Source organism: Gallinula chloropus (assembly GCF_964237585.1).
Source record: "Gallinula chloropus genome assembly, chromosome: 12".
Classification (NCBI taxonomy): Eukaryota; Metazoa; Chordata; class Aves; order Gruiformes; family Rallidae; genus Gallinula; species Gallinula chloropus.
Window position 1 is genome coordinate 21759967 of NC_140097.1, and position 20735 is coordinate 21780701.

At 42.0% G+C, this 20735-nt stretch overlaps 1 protein-coding gene across 2 annotated transcripts in view; it reads left to right on the plus strand.

Annotated features, from left to right (window-relative positions):
- The first annotated feature begins 2050 nt into the window (after nucleotides 1-2050).
- PRKCD (protein kinase C delta) overlaps nucleotides 2051-20735 on the plus strand; it is a 28291-nt gene continuing 9606 nt past the window's right edge. For both annotated transcript variants that reach the window (XM_084269512.1, XM_084269513.1), the window contains exons 1-9: nucleotides 2051-2185; nucleotides 5629-5828; nucleotides 7781-7841; nucleotides 16113-16269; nucleotides 16962-16993; nucleotides 17638-17723; nucleotides 18083-18212; nucleotides 19019-19119; nucleotides 20072-20165. In XM_084269512.1, the coding sequence (XP_084125638.1) occupies nucleotides 2071-2185; nucleotides 5629-5828; nucleotides 7781-7841; nucleotides 16113-16269; nucleotides 16962-16993; nucleotides 17638-17723; nucleotides 18083-18212; nucleotides 19019-19119; nucleotides 20072-20165 (976 nt within the window). In that variant the 5' untranslated portion in view covers nucleotides 2051-2070. The remainder of the gene's footprint in view (nucleotides 2186-5628; nucleotides 5829-7780; nucleotides 7842-16112; nucleotides 16270-16961; nucleotides 16994-17637; nucleotides 17724-18082; nucleotides 18213-19018; nucleotides 19120-20071; nucleotides 20166-20735) is intronic.

The following is a 20735-nucleotide window of genomic DNA, read 5'->3' on the forward strand; positions in this document are numbered from 1 at the left end:
TGAAAATATGCCCTTCAAGTGATTTGACCATCAGAACTGAGGAAGGCTGTAGGATTAATCGAAATGCCTTTGCATTGTACCCGTTTCTACTGCATTTGTTAATTTAGAGTTAAAGCAGTAAATGTCAAAGCCTTGTGTTCTGTTTCAGGACTAACATTGGCTTGAGTTGGATGGTCTGAGTGAAATCATGCAATTGTTAGTTTAGCTTTGTCACTGCTTTCCAATTTTTTGTTAATGTAGTCTGGGACTTACTGGAAATTGTGACTTCTAGCTGGGCTGTCCCTTCCAGCCAGAATTATCCTGTGATGCTGTCAAATAAACTTTCCAGTGGGAGTTACATGCTGACCTACCCAGCTTGTTCCTACCTATGGCCTGGTTGGGTCTTAAACTGGCTTCCCCAGAGGTGAATGATGATGATGAAATCTGGTTTCTTTTGCACCCATGCTGAGTAGTAACTAGATGTGATCTAGTGTTGGCAAGTCATGTAGTCGCTTGAGGGCAGTTTCCAGCAGAGCAAGAGAAGGTCTCTTGAGCAGCAAAAATGTGTTCCTCATTAAAACTCTTGATGAGCATTGTGTTTACATTGCGTCTGTGAAAGTGAGGTATTGGATGGTATTTGTTGATTTTTACAAAAGCTGTTTATTTTTCTATTTTTTTTTCTGAGGTCATCTCAGTCTCCAGTGTCATCAAATGCTGCTCCAACCTGCAATAACCAGTGGGTTGGCGGGGGTGGTTTATTGCGAGTCTGCATGAATATGTATTACAGTAGTGGGGTAATGGTGCCAAGTAATCCTAAACCTGCTTTCTTAGTTTGCCTTGCTCTTCAGAAATGAAAGTCGAGAAACAGATAATAAAAACTAGCTCAATAAATGGTAGAAAGTCGTAAAACTTTTCCATTCATGGAGAATGGTCTCTGGGTGGAGACATTGCATGATGTGCAAATAATGGTGGCAGGACCTGTATGCTGTCTTGCTGCAAAGACTCTGATTTTGCAGTCTTATATCTCTTAAGGTCCAGAACAGTCATTTAGATAAAAGAGGAATGTTAATTGCTTCTCAGGTTGATATCCTTAGATTTATAAAAAACACAAGCACATGCAGGACTGTCTGAAGTGTTCTTTCTAGTGCTGGTTGACTGAGCTGGTTAACAATGTGCAGTCAAAAGGCCAGCCTAGCCTGGTTTCAGTTATATAATGTGTACCTAGAGGCAATAAAATAATGTGACTTTTAGGTAACTAATTTTGCTCCTAGTTCTCCCTCTTGGCTTTTTGAAAGATACTGGAAAAGGAACCTGTGGGACGACACAATTATTCTTCCTCCCTCTTTTTTCCCCCACCCACCCTTCCTTCTAGGTTTGAGGAAAATAAATGGCCAGCAGTGGCTCTTGCAGCTGGGAAGGGTAATGGGATCCTGGGCTCCATCAGCAGAGGGGCGGCAGCAGGGACAGGGAGGGGATTGTCCCTCTCTGCTCTGCCCTCAGGAGGCCCCAGCTGGAGTCCTGTGTCCAGAGCTGGGGCCCCAGTACAACAAAGATGGTGGGACTGTTGGAGAGGGGTCAGAGGAGAAGACCTCATTGCAGCCTTCCAGTCTCTGAAGGGAGCAAGGGAAACAGGAGGGGAATCAGCTTGTTAAAAGGGTAGAGAATGGCAGGACAAGGGGGATGGATTAAAGCTAAAGGAGGGAAGGGTTAAATTAGATTTTAGGGGGAAGTTCGTTCTAGAGAGAGTGGTGAGGGGCTGGAACAGGCTGCCCAGAGAGGGAGTGGGTGCCCCATCCCTGGGGGTGTTCAAAGCCAGGTTGGATGGGGCCCTGGGCAACCTTGTGTAGCTCCAGGCCTGGGGGTTGGTGTCCCTGCCTGTGGCAGGGGGTTGGAGCTCTCTGCTCCTTGGGGTCCCTTCCAGCCCAGACCAGTCTGTGATTCTATGACTTGCAAACATTAGAGGATGGGTGCTGTCAGCTACGATGGCTGCTGGGGAACTGTGTATCACTTTCTTACAAGGCTCAGACCAGGTCTTTTATTCTGTGTTTTGCATTTGCTTCTTTCTGCTTAGGTTGTGCATCATTGTGAGCAATGGCACCCTTCTTGCGGATATCTTTCAACTCATTTGAGCTGGGACCTGTGCAGAATCAAGGGGAACAACTGCAGCCTTTCTGTGCTATCAAGATGAAGGAAGCCTTGACTACAGGTAAGCTTACAAATGGTGATGTTTTGCTGAATATAAATAACTTTTTTGAGAAGTGATGCAATCCCTCTTACTCTGTGAACAGTAACGAGTCCTGCTATTCTTGTCATGCCAGGCATTCCAACACGAGCTTTTCTTTCCAAACAGGAGCAATAACAATGACTTTGGTCTCTATCCCCACCTTAAAACAAGACTTCTTTATCAGTGCTTTCTTGTACTGTGGCCTTGCGTGCTCAGCACTTGGTAGGGTGAGGTCTGTAGTTTCTTTCTTCACCACTGGCACTCAGCTGCTCACAAAAGATGTGGTGAAGCAGCTGACATGTCACTATCGCAGGGGTTAAGGTGACTTGTGAATTTCACACGAGGGAGGCTTGCAAATGTGAAAGCACATGTTCCCCAGTTCCCCCAGTGATGGACTGCACATGCAGAAGCTGAGTGGGGCAGAGAGGGGTGGAGTGTAGCACCATGAAGAGGGAGCTGAACTGCAGCAGGTTTGGGAGAACCATCCTCAAGCACAGAGTAGTAAATGATATTTGTAGACTTTGAGGATGGCTATTAACAAGAAATGCAGTGTGTTGCTGTAGTAGCTGAGGCATTTTAGCACAATTATTTGCTTGGAATGCCTCGCATCCAAGATCTTGCTAGCACCTTCCTGTTCAGCAGGCCCTCAGCCTTCACTGATCACTTCTTTACAGAAACTGGACCAGAGTTTTTTAATATTTTGTGGCATTTAGCTAGAATACATCACTGTAGCCAAACAGGACGAGAGGCAATTGCTGACCAGGGTTAGACTGCACGCATCTAATCCTGAGATGCAGCTCTAGGGCTTCACACAACATCAAAGAGTGCAGGAAGCTCCAAAGCAGCAGTTTTTTAGGCTGTCTCAAGAACCTGTGAAGAAATGGTGTTGGGAGTGTGGAGAGGGGGAAAGTGGTCTAATTAAATCCACTTTTTATTTTTTTTCCAACTGTCTCCTTTTGAAAAATAGAATTGTCCCAACATTTCTTCCCTTTGCTTGCATGTGTCTTTGAAGAAGTGAAAACTTCAACAGAGAACAGCAAACCTTGGAGCAGTGACTGACTGGGGTAATCAGGAGAAAAACCTGATCCTCCCATTATCAGTTTGACAGGACCTGGAATAATTTCTGCTGGATTTGCATGCTGAAACATGATCAAGGAAAAGCTTATTGTATAGGAAGGAGAGAATAATTTGACTAGTGGTTAAGCATTAGGTCAATTTGCAAGCATGTAAAATGTTTTGAAGCCACTGTAGTTAGCAGAGAAACAAAGGAGGGGTAACAGTGTTCTTCATAAAGGCTGTTCCTTGCTGGCACTTAAGTGTTCATTTGCAGGCAGGCAGTATGATCCATGACAAACCTTGATTACTATGATTTTAATTACAAAAGCAGCATGGCTGAGCTGGAAGCTGTTGATAGTAATTCATAAGACTTATGAATTTTACAGAGGGTAAAAACCTATACAGTAACTGATCAAAGCAGATGTTAATTGGGACATGCGAATAGGGGCAGTCCTGTGAACAGGCTGAAATTGTTCCCTTCCCCTCTGAGAAGGGAAAACTCTTCTTTAAACTGCTACTCCTGCTTCTGCAAATCCTAAATTATCCCCAAAGGTTCTGCAAACAGGTGCAATTCCTCATATATAGCCTTGTGTAAAAGCCTTACTGTGGAGACAGCTGAGACAACCTGTTTCTAATTCCCTCTCACCTCTATTGTCCATCCTGATAATCTCTAAATTATGTTTTGTTTGAGCTTTCCCTCTATATTTTCACCATAGTATTTCCCAATTCTGTCCTAGTTTGGAACACCAAGTACAGGGCTCTGGAATTAGGTTTGCAGTGCTAAGAATTGGAGGTTTTCTCTCTGCAGGGTTCCCCAGATTCAAGATAAAAGCTTTTGACTGAGAGGAAGAGGAATGCTCAAGTTTGTGTTGAAACAGAGGAGGTTCTCAGGTGGCTGTTCCTGAACATTTCAAAATGCCCTTTGGCAAGCAGGCTTGGGTCTGCTTGTCAGAGTTGTAATTTGTAATGCTGTTGTTGGCAGGCATTCCCTAATAAAGAAGTACAAGGACACTATTTACTACTGGTGTTCGGAGAGCTCAGCACGAACGAGTGGAGAGCATCGAGCGAGTTATTAATGAATGAACACAACCTTTGCCTTGGGTTTCCAGGAAGATTTTAAAATAAAAAGTCATTCTCCTTTCATCAAAGTGAATATAAATTTTATTGATAATTTTAGGAGACAAACCACAGGATATCTTCTTGGGGAAGGGTCCAACTATTTAATCTGCTTTGATACCATTAGAACAGATTACACCAGGGAAAATTGATCAGTCAAAGCTGGAGGAGCACTTAGAAAGCACTTTCATTGCAGCAAACAATAAGTAGCAGAAATTGTGCAGACTGTACAAAATTATATTCAGTTACCTGAGCAGGAGTGGGGAATAACTGGGTTGGCAGCAAAACACAGAGGAAAACTGGGGGGGCAGCATCGCGTGCCAGAGTCATGGTGAAGAGCTGCATGTGGCTTCTTAGGAAGCAGTATCGTTCTGGATGTGTTGATGGGATTAATAAGAGACCCAGATCTGGAAATATGCTAAAGCTTGTTACAGATTGTGCAACCAACAACTATTCTCTGTGCCTGAGGGGTAAGGGCAGGAAGAAATTTGCTTAACTGGTAGCAAGAGACACTGATGTATTAGGGTGAAAAGCCATCTAATAAGATTAGTGAAGCATTGTAAAACCTCTCAGGAAGAAAGGAGTTTGTGGAGATGGTCTTATGGAATGCTGGGTAAGCATTACCAAAAAATTAAGGTATTTATTGAGATCCTTCCAGCCTTTTCCATATTTTTTAACAACACGTGGGCTTGCAATATCCTTTTGTAATATCCTTTTAGAAGTAGCAGTCGTGGCAGAGAAGAAAGTACAGTGCTGAGGAGAGAGAGTAACATGAATAGAATTGAAATGTTGGGTTAACTTGGAAGTAGGTTAATGAATTGTGGAGCTTTTAATCTCTCAGCCACTGTTTTAAGTTTAAACTAGGTCAGTGTAAGAAGTATCTTAATTTATCTTATAAAAAGCAGTTGTTTGCTATGATCAGATGATGTGTCATGGAGATTGATACCAGCAAGCACCCATGCAAATATTCCCTCTCAAGTTGTGACTGACTAAACCACCTTCTGAATTCCAGAATGGTATTTGTCTTTCCTGGTCTCTGGCTGCATGTTAACACCTTCGCTGCCTTTGCACTCCCTGTTTGGCAGGGTGAGCTTTGTCTTCCAAGTCATGAACTTTGGAGCTGACTATTTAAATTCTGTCCTAACCACAAAACTAGTGGTAGGTCTGGTTTTGGTACGAAGTTATTTCACTAAGTCCTGGGTTGATATTATTTGATTTTACAGTTTGTTTTTGTGTGTATGTGTGTCTTACAGAGAGAGGAAAAACTCTAGTTCAGAAGAAACCTACCATGTATCCAGAATGGAAGTCAACTTTTGACGCCCACATTTACGAAGGGCGGGTGATTCAGATCGTGCTCATGAAGGCAGCAGAGGAGCCATTATCAGAAGTGACTGTAGGTGTGTCAGTCCTGGCAGAGAGGTGCAAGAAAGGCAACGGCAAGGCAGAATTCTGGGTAAGGAAGAAGATGAATTCCTTCTACTTGCTGACCTGGTTATGTTCCTTTCAAGCTGAATGGATGCCTTATGCCTTTTAAACTATGAGTGTTTGATCCCTTTAGCATGTGTGACAGGGCTTCTAAGACAACTATTTTAGCAGGTTTCTTTGAAGCAGATAATGTATAATCAAAATTCAATAAATTGACAATAAAACCCGTGGTATTAATGTTTGAAATAATGGCATAGATCACACCCAGTGCCTGTTTTATACAGCCTAGCAGTTTTTATAGCAAATAGCAGATATTTAAATTGATTCTGATCATTGCAGTTCATCCAGAGAAGAAGAAAGGTGAAGCCAAGGTATTTCCACTTTAGAATTTCTAATTGTACTTATTTATTTACTGTCACAATATATTTTTGTTAGTTTGATGCTGCTAGAATGGGGATTCTTTTATCCCTGTTTTTGTTATCCTGGCATCTTTTCTTGCCCCTGTCCTCCAAGCAGCTGTTGTTCTGTGAAAGCAAAGGGTATGGCATCTTGCTGAGTGTCATTTGCTCCTGCATCATGCTGAGTACAGGTCTAAGTATTGATCTCCGAAATGTAACAGGGGAGGTGAAGTTCATGTTTAATGTGGTTTTTAACTTAGAAATACAGATTTAGTTTTAAGTGCCAGTAACTGTTATTAGCAGTCAAACAAGATAAAGCCAAATAACAGCTTTTAAATAATTGTATGTGAACAACTTTCAGGTGGTGCTCAACTAAACAGAAAATTGAAAATACAAAATAGGTTTTGTTTTTGTACATCTAGAGAGAGGGGAAGGTGACAGAGACAGGGAGGATCAGAGCACTCAGCCCAGTTTCCGAAATGCCAAACATGTTGTTTCATTTTAGTTCATGTGTTGCAAAGAATTTTTGATGAGTTAAGGGTTTAATTATGTTGTCTTCATAAAATCCAATCAGTTTTAGCCAATTCAGTGGTCTGAAAACCTCTGCTAATTATCCATCAAACAGGTGCCACATAGACATCATCTAAACTTCCTCTATGTGACCTCAGTCATGACTTGGACAGACCATCATGCCCAGAAGAGAGATGTTGGTTCTCTTGCTGTAGCTTGTGAGGTTATTCTTGTATATCAAGAGACAGCCCACCAGTAGTACCTGTGGCTGATGTCTCTGCCCTCTGTAAACTTTGAGGAAATGGTTTGAGTGTCAGGCATTGCCTTAAAGATGAAAACTTGGTCGTCGTGGTTGTTGTGGGGATATGTTTGTGTATCTAATGTATTTTTCTTCTCCCCCCCCCACCCCAGTTGTATTTTCTGTTAGCTCAGGGATACTTTGTGCTGGAGAGAAGACTGAATCAGACTCTTTCATGCTTAATAGCTTCCTAGGTTTTCTGCAGGCAGCAGTTTAAGAATTAGCAGCTACTTTCTGAGCACAGGAACTGACCTCAGCTATTGACTTAAAAGGCATTTGTGTTTGCTTGTCTGTAGAATATGCCACAGAAACCAGGTGTAATGGTTTGAGGGGGAAAGTAAAATAAATTTGGGTAATACTGCTGTTTTTCTGATTGCACACAACAGTATTTGATATTTCTAGGGTTTGTACTCTTAATAGACATATACTGCATCGCATAGACTTTTTCTTTTCAAAGTGGGTTCCTGTGAAAACTGAGTTTCCTAATAGTAAAACCAGAAGCCAGCAAAATTCTCTTTGGAGAAAAGGGAAAGGACATGCAGAAACCCTGTGAGCTCTGTGCTCAACTTTTGGGCAGAGATCAAAGCAATGCAGCACGCTAGTGAAGGCAACAGAATAAAATTCTCTGGTTCAGCTGCAGCAGGGAGATGTGAAGGAGGGTTGTAATCCAGTAGGTATTGAATGATACACTTTGATTTCCTAGAAAGAGCTGTTTAAATTCCTGAGAGTTTCAACCAGCCTCATGCTTCACTGTTGGTGTCTTTCTTTCCATAGCTTGACCTGCAACCTCAGGGGAAGGTGCTGATGGCTGTCCAGTATTTTTTGGAAGATGCAGGTAATGAAAACTGCTTATTTTCAGTCAGTTATGTAAAAATAAAACCTTTTTCTTCACAGTCTTTTTATGGAACATAGGATAGAGCTCAAAAAAAAAAAAAAAAACTTTCTGATTCTGTTAACTTCATTTGTAGCCTTTTTGTTTTGTGGAGTCGTGGCTGCATTTGTTCATTTCTAAATGCCTTCTTGCCCTGTAGCGTTTAGCCAGTTTGGGATCTTTAGTATGTCCTCCTCATGATACAATGTGAAAGAAAAGATGTTACTGGTTCCTTTTTAGGTACAGAGAAGTTACATCTCTTGGTCTAGCCTATTCAGGAAACTTTTTTGGTGCGTTGGGGGACTGGGTCAGTGTTCTCTGGGATTCAGCTGTCATATTCACTAATCATTGGAACCTGACTGCAGCAATGAGAGAATGGTTAACTGCTAAAATGCAAATGTAATCCAGTTTAAAAGCAGTTTTAACAGTGAGCAATCTGTATGTCAGACCACTTGGAGAAGAAACTAGGAGGTAAGAGAAGCTAGTTAGTTACCAGAGGGGAAGCTTTAAGTACGTAATAAATATTTTGGCAGCACTTTGTGTATCTCTGGAATTCTTTCCTAAAGGAAATGATGAAAGCCTCACAACTTGCCTAGCTAGTGGCTAAAACTTTCCCATCCTACAAGTCACGAAACTGTAGTTTCTTGAGAATTGAACTGATCTGTCACATTAACCTGTCATTCTTACATGCTTTAATGCTGTCTCTTTGTAAATAAGATATGGAAAGAGTCAGCAGGAAGTTTTAAAGCACTTGGGGGCTTCCCCCCCCGCTTTCTCCCCCCCCCCCGATATACAGAGGGAACATGGTTTTGCTCTGATAAACAAGTTAGTTATGGATGCACCATACATTTTTGTACCATATGTGCAATCTGTGTAGCAGTTACTAGAAAAGCCACTAAAGCTAGAATGCTGTAATCAGTAGAAGACACTTCAGAATTGACATTTTATCTTTGTAATGGCACAAAGCCAGCCTAGACACTTGTTATTTTGGTCTCCTTTATGAAAAGTTAACTCTTTAAAGCAAGATGTATTTATTTTTTTAAAGTGTAACCCTGAAGAGCCTGTCAGTAAGAGTGTTTATCTGAAAAGCTCTCTGTTTATCTGCCAGTAATATTCTGTTTTGTGTTCAAACTGTTGTGGTGTAAGTTAGAAAGGAGTATTTCTTCCTCTCCATGCAGTTGTTTGGAACAGTGGAGTCAACGTAACTGAAAACCTGCTATAATTTGCTATTAGCTCTTAAAAGGAAGACAATATACTTCATACTTTAATTGGCAAGTTAAGATTAGTGTTAATGCTCTTGTTAGATGTTCTGTGTTGCAACAGCTTCCTTTTTGCCTTCTGCTTTATAGAAAATGTCTCACTGATACCTTTTTGGTAAGCAAACCTGAAAGGTGGTGGAAACTCCCTTTCAAGACATTTCCACATCTACATTTTGTGAAGGGAAGTCACTCAATCTCACATTTGCAGTGTTCACATCCAGTTAATCCCATCCAGGTTGATATACTGATCCTCCTCAACATTACAGGGGTCCCCCACGTCACTCTGGGTATACTGCTGAAGACAAGCATCGGGTGCTTTTCAGGCTCCTCGTTGCACTGCTGTAAACGTTTCCTCTAGTTAAATTAGCAGTTACCAGTGTTAGAAGAGAGAAGTGTGTTAGTGCATTACAAGGCTGTTTGTATTCACTTCCATTCTTCACATTGCTAAAACCCTTAGTTAGTTAATAGCTGAAAGCTCAGGACAGTGCACATTCCTGCCTGTGAACATACTGTTTTGCTTCCTCTCTGACGTGCCTTTCCCTACAGAACTGTGGTAGCTGTGTTTCTAAAATACTAAAAAAGGCTTGTTCTGAAAGTGGCATTTCAGTTGTTCCCTATTTTATTTGAAGGTATTGCTGCCATTAGTATCTTTGAGTGGTAGGTACTGCCTTTGGTTGGAAAATCTCCAAGCACTTTGCAGAAGCGACTAACTCTTTCTTCAGCTTGTCTTGCAAACTAAAGCTGCTGGTTTTCAACCTTTCCTCCCAAGTAGCAAAACATTCTGCCATCTTCACAGAAAGCTGATCTTCTCTGCTTTGCTGGTAGGTAGCAGTGTTGAGAAGTAAGTGTGCTACTGCTCCATTATCAGATTTATTATCAGAATTTTCATAGAATGAACTGGTATTAAAATGTGTTGCATGGTAGGCTGCACTGAGACATTTCATTTGTATTTTCTTCTTGTGGATTGGTGCCTGAGCAGTTAATTTAGGGCTACACAGGAAAAGTCTTCCCAGTCTCAGGGTTTGTTTGTTTTCTTTCTAGACCCTGTAAAACTGGGATTGCAGAGCCCTGTCTCAGAGCTGTCAAAGAACTTTTTTGTCTTCTGCCCTGTGATTTGAAATGAATTTGCACTATAAACCAGAAGTTTTTATTCTCTGTGTGTTGAGCCCCACTTTTCATTTCAGAATATTGTTTTCTTTCTGCTCCTCCTTCTCTCGTTGTAGTATTGAAACTGGGTTATCATTCTGTAAAGCAGCTTTAGTTTTAATAGGTGGGAGTTGCAATACATGTAATGCTTTGCTTGATCTTTGTTTATTCAAATGTAGTTAGTGACCTTATCGAGTAAGAAAACCCTGGAAGGCAGAGGTGGCTTGCTGCGCTGCCGAGTGTCTTGTGAGGGGTTAGCAGCTTTGGAGCCTTTGGAAGGATGTTTGTGTCTTGGGTTCGAGTTTTGAATTGCTGTTTTGCTGGCTTCAGATTCCTGGAATAAAGGGTTAGTGAATTCTTTCCTTAAAATGCTCTGAGATCTGTCAGGAGGTGAGTAATTTGCCTGAGAACTTGATGTCTCAGGTATCTGACTCCTGGGAGAGAGACAAACCAGAGCGCTGCATATATTTTGAATATGTTTTTTCTCTCTGTGTGTTGAGGATGCATGAGATTTCACAATTTTTCTGAGGTGTCTGAAAAATAACATGGTAAATAACAGTTTTGCTGCCACAGTCTGTATGTTGTATGGGTCTAAATTAAGATTTGAACCAAGTTCCTCTATGCATGAGGAGTGCTGGAGAAGGATTGACGTGTTGTTAGTTAATAATAATGATAGGGCTGAGGAGCCAGAACTGGGCCTTGTAATTGCAAGTGGGGAAGTTGTATGATTTAATACTTTAGCTGAGAAAATACTAGAAATCTAGAAATTTGGCAGATACTGGTAGTTACTCAGTGGTACCTATCATCTGCTTCAATCTGCATCTAGAAGTAGGATTGTATAAACATAGCAAACGTGTTTCCTGGCTTAATTTTCCTTAACAAAAGCAAACATTTGCAAATTTTGTAAGTTCATAAACCCAAAGTTGGCAGAGAATTATTTGGTAAGATAGGTAATGTGTAGAGCAGAGAAAATTTGATACAGTTTATGTATTCACAAGGAATTTGACTTAATGCTGTATGTTTAAAAGTTGGGTTTACTGTGCCTTTGCAATTTGAGAGAGAAAAAAGAAAATCCATTTTCCAGTTTCACCACAGTGAATGAAACATTGGGTGTCTGTGCTGAGGAGTTAACCAAAACATGCAGTGAGACTCAAACACATAGTACTGCATACAGCTGAGGACAGGCTGTTAGCACAGCAGCTCTGCAAATGGTGTGAGCACTACAAAGACTGCAGTGTGGGCATGGGATGGGTTTTTTTTTCTCCTGGATTGAAAGGTAGGGTTGGTAAAAACTCTGGTGTTTTGTTTGAATGCTTTTCTAAAAGACCACTGACTTCATTCATGCCTATGAAAGACTAGTTGAGTAGAGACATGCTAAAAGTAGCTGCAAAGCAGTCAGTCCACCTCGGTGCTTTGCCAAATGCCAGCCAGAACACTAGTAGGTGCTGGCTCAGCCACTGGGTAGGACTTCATTCATTCATTCGTTCATTCATTCATTTAGGGCAGCAGGCAGGAAGCCCACATCCCCTGGCTGTCCCAGTCTCTGTGCAGGGCAGAGTATAACATAACTTGCTTGTCTGACAGTAGAAATGCACTCACTAACACATGTAGTATGCACAACTTCTTATACAGGTGCTACTGTATAACAACCTGGTTTTGACCATTCCTGCTAAAGGTTATACTGTAAGTGCTTGGGGCCAGGGCAGGTCATTGGAGACTCTGTGCCAGAGTACTGGCTTGTACAGGATCAAGTTATTGGCGTTGCTACTCCAGTGTCAGCAGTGGACAGTCCTCAAGTAATGACAACCCAGATGGGTAAAAGAGAGAGAAATGCAAAACAATTTTAATACTCTCCCCATAAATGAAACATTGTGAGGATGATAAAAAGCAACATGTTTTAACACAGCAAGTTTGTGTCACAGACATGGAGACTTTGGGGACACTTGTATTTCTGTGAATGGCTTGTTGGGCTTTTTTGTGCAGATGATCTGTAAAGCTGTCCTCTCCAGGACCAGGTTAAAGAGCAGCTTTCCTCTGAGACAGTTCATACCAGGAAAGGCTCCTTTGTGGGGAACAAGCTTTCCTTTTTAATGATTGCTGTGCAAGATTTAATATTTTTCTTGACCTGAAGGCACACTTCACTTGAAAACAAAGCCAAGTGCAAGGCAGTAGAACATCAGAAGGGACCCTGAGCAGAAATGTTAGTGGGTTTTGTAATCCATCATAAAGTCTCAGGCAAATGTCAACTTGAACAGCTAGTTAACTCAGGAAAATGTTATGTCTGTGCCTGGTTGAAGCCCCAGTTCTCAGTTTCCAATAGTAGTGCTGTTATCTTCTCACTCTTTACAAACAGAATGGAGAAATGAGTTTAAATGAAAAATGAATTCTGAAGGTAGTAAATATTTTCTTGTTCTTCCTTTTAAAAACCTAGTAGGGTTATTCTGGATGGTTTTTTTCCTATGTCTGTGAACATTTGAGGTTCAACTGAGACAATTTGACTTCCCACCTTGAGGTTTATTACAGGTCAGTGGTGTCCTAGGATTGTTGTTCTAGCAAATGTTTTCCAGGCTAGGGGTTGTGACTTGTGTTAGTGGCTGTAAGGACTCTGAAATGCTCAGGAGGAGTGGCACCACAAGTTAAATAGTGTTGACAATGGTATGTTTTCAGCACTTGTGGAGAGCTCCACCATGAATTCACAGGCATGTTTGGTGGTTTCTTAGTGAATGCAGGACATGGAGGAGTTCTGGGTGGTTCAGTCAGAGCAGCTGCAAGTTTTAAGAAGGGACCTTGAAATAAGTGAACAGTGTGTCAGTGATAAATATTAACCACAGCTCTCACTAGAGGAAATAGATTATGTTTAATGGTGTGTGCTGGGTCCAAAATGATTAATTTCAGGTCCAGGCTGCAGAGGTCACCTGGATTCTAGTTGCTGATTCAGCTGTTTCATACATGACTCTCTCTCTGACCGTGTGCTGGCCCAGGACAAGCATTTCATTGGCAGGAAGCCTGGCTTGCTTGGAGGGGGAAACAAAGGTGTTCTTTAGTGTTTCTTCCTCCCCTCCATCTCCACCTTGCATCCACACAGTTGTTGGGAAATTACTGCCTCACAATTGTTGATTCTCTCTGCATCTTTGAACTAAGGCTGACTGATGTTTGGCTGAACTTCTTAACCCTTTCCTGGAGCAATACACGTTAAAGGCAATTTACATGTTAAAAATACCTTGTTAAATGTGCTTTCATTTGAGAGCCAGCTCAGCTTCAGGTGCAGGTGGCTAACAGCTGCTCTCCAAACTTCTTGGTTTGGTCTGAAGCACACAAAAATGTTTTCAGTAATACCTTGATATACTGGTTGTTTTTGGCAAAGGTATTAAATAAGGCAGCTCGTTGTGAAGGCTGTGGGCTCTCACATGCAGATCTTGGAAGTTTTTTACTCAAGGATTCTTCACAGTTAACCTATGGTTAAGTGGGTGGGTGGGTTATTTTCTTTGCACAAACTAAGTGATGAATTTATCAATTACCCTCTCAAAAAAATAGATGCCAGTCTCATATTTCCCTCAAGTCTGACATCAGTGTTCCAGACAGGGAGGAAACACCACAGTTCCCCATATCCCGATGAAGTTTTGTCGGAGACTTCTGCACACAGCAGCAGCAACACCAAATTGCTGAGAGTACTTCAGCATGAGGAGAATCCTACAGGCTTGGTTTGCTTGTGTTGCAGACTTCAGAGGCCTTTGTCCCTTGGTCTGCTCCTTCCCAGGTTATCTCCTCAGAATACACGCTATAAAGCAACACGCCTCTCTCTGTTCTGTTGCTGTTACTGATTAAATCACCCTTATGAAGGCATCCTCTTCGTGGAGGAAACACTATGAAATGTGTTCCTTGCACGCATGTTTCAGTCTGAGGCTTCCCTGAAGCATTTGAGAAACGGTGGGTGAGGTCTGTGTATTTGCTCAGCAGGATTAAACAAAGAGATAGTGTTGTTTGCAGACTTGGACAAGCTGAAGTGCAGCAGCTGATGGGAGTTTTGTTGAGTGACCTCAGTAGCCTGGTTGAGCAGCAGAAATGAAGCCAGTTCCTGGAGTGGAAGAGGTAGCTCAGAGCTGTGCACAGCACCAGGGTGTCATAGTGCATCTTGTGAGCTCTTTGCAGGGGCAGGCAGGATGGGTTTTTCTCAGAACCAGATGGCCACTTTCTCAGAAAAGTGCATTAATACCCAGTGGCAAAACCCAGACACCTTTTTTTGATCTTTCTTTTCACTAATGTGCCTAATCTTTCCTTAATCTTTGAGCTCATGTAGTCCTTTCTTTTTTAAGACAGTACAGCTGCTGCAGTTGGTTGTGACAGTGGCTCAGGACACTTGAAGTGCTATCGAATGATAGGTATTCCAGGTTCAGTTGTCTGCTGGAATAGCAGTGGTGCCAGCCAGCTATAGAATGACAAAAACCAAGTGCTGCTAGCAACAAGAGAAACGGGGCTCCTGGGTATCTTTGTAGTAAGCTCAGGCATTGTGGCTGGCATGACTTGGCACAGGAAACAAATCTCTTTGTATGGGTTTGAGAAGCAAAGCTGATGACAGGAGGCAGCGGTGCAGTGATGCAAATAAAACCCCATGTACTGACAATGGGAAGAGTGTTTTTCTGGCTTTTTCCTTACTCCATTGTTGGGGAAGCTCCCACCCTGCAAATGGCAGTTTCCTGTTGCCCTGAGCTTCTCAGCACATGAACTGTGTCCACCTTTCTTCCAGACTGGGGCTGCAAGCTTTTGGCCAGAGCTGATGTGACTAGCAGTTGATCAACTCTGTTGGTGATTCAAGCCTCTATATCTTTTCCTGTTGGATGGTATTGTCCCTCAACAGCTCCTCTCAATTGATAAGAAATGTGTCCAAGGGTTAAATTACCCAATTTCTCTTGATAAGCCTTCATGGGGGTTACAAACTCCTCCTATTGTTTTCAAAATGTGTAAGTAAGCCTGTGTACTCAGAGTTGTGACCGAAAAATTGAGACACAAAATATTCACTTTTGTAAGAGAAACTTGAAGCTTCCTTGGAAATGAGTGGAAATAACTATAACCTGTAATGAAGGACCTGTATGAGCCAGTTGGACTCTGAGCCTGAGAAATTTTTTTGGTTCTTTATTTCCTGGCCAATACTATATGTAATTACTATGCACAGAGCATTAGATGCTACAGCTTATACTACTATATACTACTACTATTGTTGCTACAGTATTACACAGTACTGTATACTGTAACCCTATGGAGGCTGAGAGTGGAGAGGAGTGAGGCTGGGACACACTGACGTGCATTAGACCTCACAGCTTAATGATCCTTGAGCCTGGAAGATACCCATCTCCTGGAGGTCCTGCAGCACTTCACGTGCATTTCTGTTGTAGTCCTGGGTCAGGAGGGCATCCTGAGCAGCAGCGTGAAACTGCTGCTGCTGGAGAAGACACCCCCTGCTTCCAATCAAACATTTATTTCTCTTGCACATAAATCACATAATGTAGAGAAGCTTATCTTTGTTTCTTAAGGAAAAATGTCTCTAGCAAGACTGTGCTCCATTCCTGCTTCTTCCTCTCAGCTCTTTGCTGAAGGCTGCTTCCAGTTGAGTGTGAGGGGGAAGCGCTTGCGAACAAGGGCACGGAGACGCCTCTGGTAGCAATGTGCTTGTGTGTTCCACCCTTGTGGGACCAAAAACCTGCAGAATGTGGGTGTAAAAGAAAACACAAACACTGGTCTGAAATGGAAAACCAAGCTGAACTTTGGAGAAGCCGATTTTAGTCTGTGTAATACCTTAAAGTATTAAAAGGATGTTGTCTTGTCTCCCCCCTAGATTGCAAACAGTCAATGAGGGAAGAAGAGGGGACAGTAACTATGAACAGGAGAGGAGCAATCAAGCAAGCCAAAATCCACTACATCAAAAATCATGAATTTATTGCTACCTTCTTTGGACAGCCTACGTTTTGCTCTGTCTGCAAAGACTTTGTATGGTAAGAAGGAAATGCTAAGCTTCCCCCACCCCTAAGGCTCAGTGATTGCAAAATTTGCTCTGGATCTATTGAGACAAAACATGTAAATTCACACATGTTTGGAAAGAGAAGTAATATATTTACTGAGAGCATTTTTATATCTAAGTACTGTAGTTGTCTCTTTCACATTAAAAGGTAGAACTTGAACATTTTTGCCACTGAAGTAATTTTCAAAAATACCATCAGCATCAAAGGTGAGATCTGGCCTGTAAACAGCAGCACTCTGTCACAAGAGAGCAAGATGTGGAGAGTCTGAGAAAATGCTCACACTTGGAGATGTGAAGTGGCTAAAGTAGAGTAAAGACCCATTGAAAGCAAGAAGCCATGTCCCCTTTCATATTAAGGTCATTTTCATAGCAAGTCAGATTAGGAGGATTTCTTGTATGATGGAAACCTTGTCTTTTCTGGGTTTCCCTCCTCATTTGCTGGTCTGTTGAAACACACAACCTTATCTTCTAAACCTTGCCTTCCTAAAAGAGGATTATGAAAAGCAGAACTTAGACCAGTGTATTACCTGGAGTAAATATTGCCATAGGCAAAGGATTGTTTGGTCAACATGTTACAAATAACAACCCCTCTCCCCCCCCCCCCCCCCCCCCATTTATTCCAGCAAACATATGCTTTTATTGTTTCCTTCTTCCTTTGTTTTTCAGGGGACTCAACAAGCAGGGATACAAATGTAGGCGTAAGTTGATTTATTTTTTTACTTCTGCTATTTTCCACATTAACCTGTAGATCAAGTAGTTACTGTTGAAAAATCTGCTGTAAATACACATGGCACGGTGTGTTGTTACCAGAGGTAGTATTAGATGTTAAACATCAGCTTTGCATGATGGCCTAAGGCTGCTTAATTATCGTGCCTACCTGAGTTTTTACTATCAGGGTTTTGACTTCACTATTCTCAGAAGCACAAAGTGAAGCTGAAAATTGGCACTTACTTAGGAGAGGAGTTTTTATTAAACCTTGTCTGAAGCAAACAACAATTATTCATGGGTTTTACAGCTGAATTGAAAAGCACTTTTGCCTAAGCATAGATCTCTGCCCTTCAAACAATAGGGGAGGTATAAAGGGTAAAAAAATTCAAAAGCATAGAATTGCCCTTCTGTTACCAAATGCTGGTGGCATTTCCCAAGGGAGGCAGATTTAGAAATAGAGGTTATGTGAAAAGAATATGGGGGGAAGCTGCTTTAAAAAGAAAAGAGGAGGGGTGGTGTGTATAGTATGATGTAAAGAAGTGTGTTTATCACATTGTGCTATGAAATGTGAATGCCTCATCCCATGTATTTATTATCTGAAGGAATCCTTTTTTTTCTTGCACATGTCTTGAAGAATGCAATGCTGCTATTCATAAGAAATGTATTGATAAAATCATTGGCAGGTGTACTGGTACTGCAGCCAACAGCAGGGACACAATGGTAAGAGCTGGAACAACACATTTAGAGTGTCATTAACTTAATTAACCCCTTCTGAACTAACAAAACCTCCTATAGAAACAGCCAGGTCCCTTTGGGGCCTGGTTGGCTGTATGATCAAGTTACTGTCTTCCCTTGAAAATCGTATGTAACGTGCAGTGGATTAAACTTTTGAGCAAGAAAAGTAGTTGAAAGGGGGTGGGTGGTGGCTGATGGGCAGCATCCTTCCTTGCTGGATGAGGGCTGGGAAGACTGGGGTATTCAAGGTAAAACTGTTGTAGCTTTGTAATATCCGGGCTGTTTTCCGTAAGAGGCGGGTCCTGGTTTGGGTAAAGTGCCTCACCCCTCTCCCTCATCCTCAGTTTCAAAAGGAACGGTTCAACATCGACATGCCTCATCGCTTCAAAGTTTACAATTACATGAGCCCTACCTTCTGCGACCACTGCGGCAGCCTGCTCTGGGGGCTGGTCAAACAGGGACTCAAATGCGAAGGTATGGAGGAGGAGGGAGGGCAGCTGGGATCTCTCCGTGCTCTTCCAGTACAGTCTTCCCCAAGTGCCCCCTGCTACAGGCTAGCTGTCCTTACCTACTGTGCATTTCTCTGTGTGTTACCTAGAATCACAGAATCATACAATGGTTCCAGTTGGAAAAGACCTTCAAGATCATCGAGTCCAACCGTCTATCTAGCCCTACTAGGTCCAATACTAGACCATGTCACCAGACAGAACATCTACTCCTCTTTTAAATGCCTCCAGGGATGACGACTGGAACACCTGCCTGGGCAGTCTGTTCCAGTATCTAAAAACCCTTTTCAGTAAAGACATTTTTCCTGGTATCTGACCTAAACTTCCCCTCACATAACTTCAGACTGTTAATAGATTGGGATTCATCTCACACGTGTGTGGTTCAGCCAAGGTGAGCTGCTTAATGCAGCTGGAAAGCATGCTGCAGAATCAAAATCTGTGTAATCAAAATCACTGCTTTGGGAACAGCTGAAATTTGGTAGCACCTAAAAGTGTATCCAGAGTGTTTGCTGTTTGTATCATTGTCTCATAAAAAGGCAAGATATTCTTTATTGTAACAGATATTGAGAATAAAGACAATTGGACCTTTTTTCCTCTTGAACAATTTTTGTGGCTTCATTGAGTGAAAAACTGCAGTTTTATTGACAAGGGTAGATCCATGTCCAGTCCAGTTTTCTAACAAGGTTTCTGCAGCACATGGAGAAACAGCCCTTTTGTTGTAATGTTGGACAGTATTTTCCTGATGGTGTATTACCATCCTTCTGTCTCTTTCAGAGTGTGGGATGAATGTGCATCATAAATGCCAGAAGAAGGTGGCAAACTTATGTGGGATAAACCAGAAGTTGCTAGCTGAAGCTTTAAATCAAGTTAGCCAGGTATGTTTTATGGCTGTTTGTCAGGTAAATAGCTGTTTTCAGAGCATTTGGGGGGTTTATTTCATCTTTTCATATCATTTTCACGGGGAACTCAGTTTGGAAAGGAGGAAATGCAAGCAGCTTTGGAATTTCACCTGTAATGAGATTCACAAAGAATTTTTGAAAAGGTGTGTGGTTTCCTGAAATCCAGCTTTGTTCTTCTGTGGCACTAAGGTTACCCTCTCCCTTTCTGTTTAATTGTATAAGCAGTCATATTACAATGCTGAAGTCTCTTTTTCCATGCTTTAGCATTCCTCTTGCATGCTGAAATTAAATCAGTAAGGAGATATACACCAGATATTCTCAACTTACACTGATCTGCTGTAGACACACAGCAAATTCCCCTGGCATTAATGCTGGCCGTTCATACATTGTCCATCTCCTGCTGCAGAACAACTGTGTCCTGTGGTCAGCTTCTGACTTGCAAATAAAGATTCCACAGAAACTCTGAAACAAAGCAGGAAAAGGCAGCACAGTAGCCAGCAGTGCTTCCTCCTCAGCTTTCACAGGGTATTTATTTACTTTGGGAACAGTGTGAGCTGTTGTGCCAGTGTTTTCATGACACAGTATAAAGCTCCATCTTTTCATGAGGAAAATTGGATCTTGGGGATCTTCCATGCATAAAATTCATTTCCCTGTGCTAAAGCTGGCTGTCACAACCAGTACTACTGCAGTATGACAGCACTTCCCATCCCCTCTTTCAAATGGACACACGTGAACCACGACACCTGATCTGAAGCTGTAAAAAGGGTGTGTTGAAATAGTCTGTGAACCAGACTGGAGAACAGAGATGCACTAGCAGTTAATAATTTAAAATGTTATACTGCCATCATGTTATGTGGAACAGCTGTGGTTATAAGCATTTCTAAAATAATAGCACCAATATAATTCCAAATGTTCCCTTTCTCCGCAGAAATCTACACGAAGGTCTGATTCTGGATCTGTAGAGAGTGTTGGTGTTTATCAAGATTTTGATAAGAAACCTAGAGCTCCAGGAGATATAACAGGTGAGCAAATCTACAGTGTTTTAATTTAGCCATTTACCTACCAGACTGCACCAACTAAAAATTTCAGTAGACATTCATTCTTGCCTCATGTTAGGCAATTATTTTTAATAGGCACTGTTTAGAAAAAAAAACAAACACTAAAAAAAGCATATAATTCTTTCTCCCTTCTCCTGGCCACACAAAATGCTCCCCTAACTTTGATAAATACCTACAGGTTTTAGTCCATGAGCACACCCACCTTCCTGCTGAACGCTGGCGGTACTCGCTGCAGACACACGCGCAACGCGCTGCCCTCCCTCATGTAACTGAAGCATCGTGCACGTCGTTAATTACCTTGGTTTGTTCACAAGCCATTAGAAACCAGTGGCATGTTTCAGGATGTAAGGAGCCAAAATGCTACTTGAGATTGAACAGCTGCAGTAGTTTTAGTAGTACCTGGAGTCCTATCACAGCATCACAGGGGTTGGAAGGGACCTGGAGAGCCCATGGGGTCCAACCCCCTGCCAAAGCAGCTCCCCAGCTCATATTGCACAGGGCGGCGTCCAGACGGGGCTGGAATCTCTCCAGAGA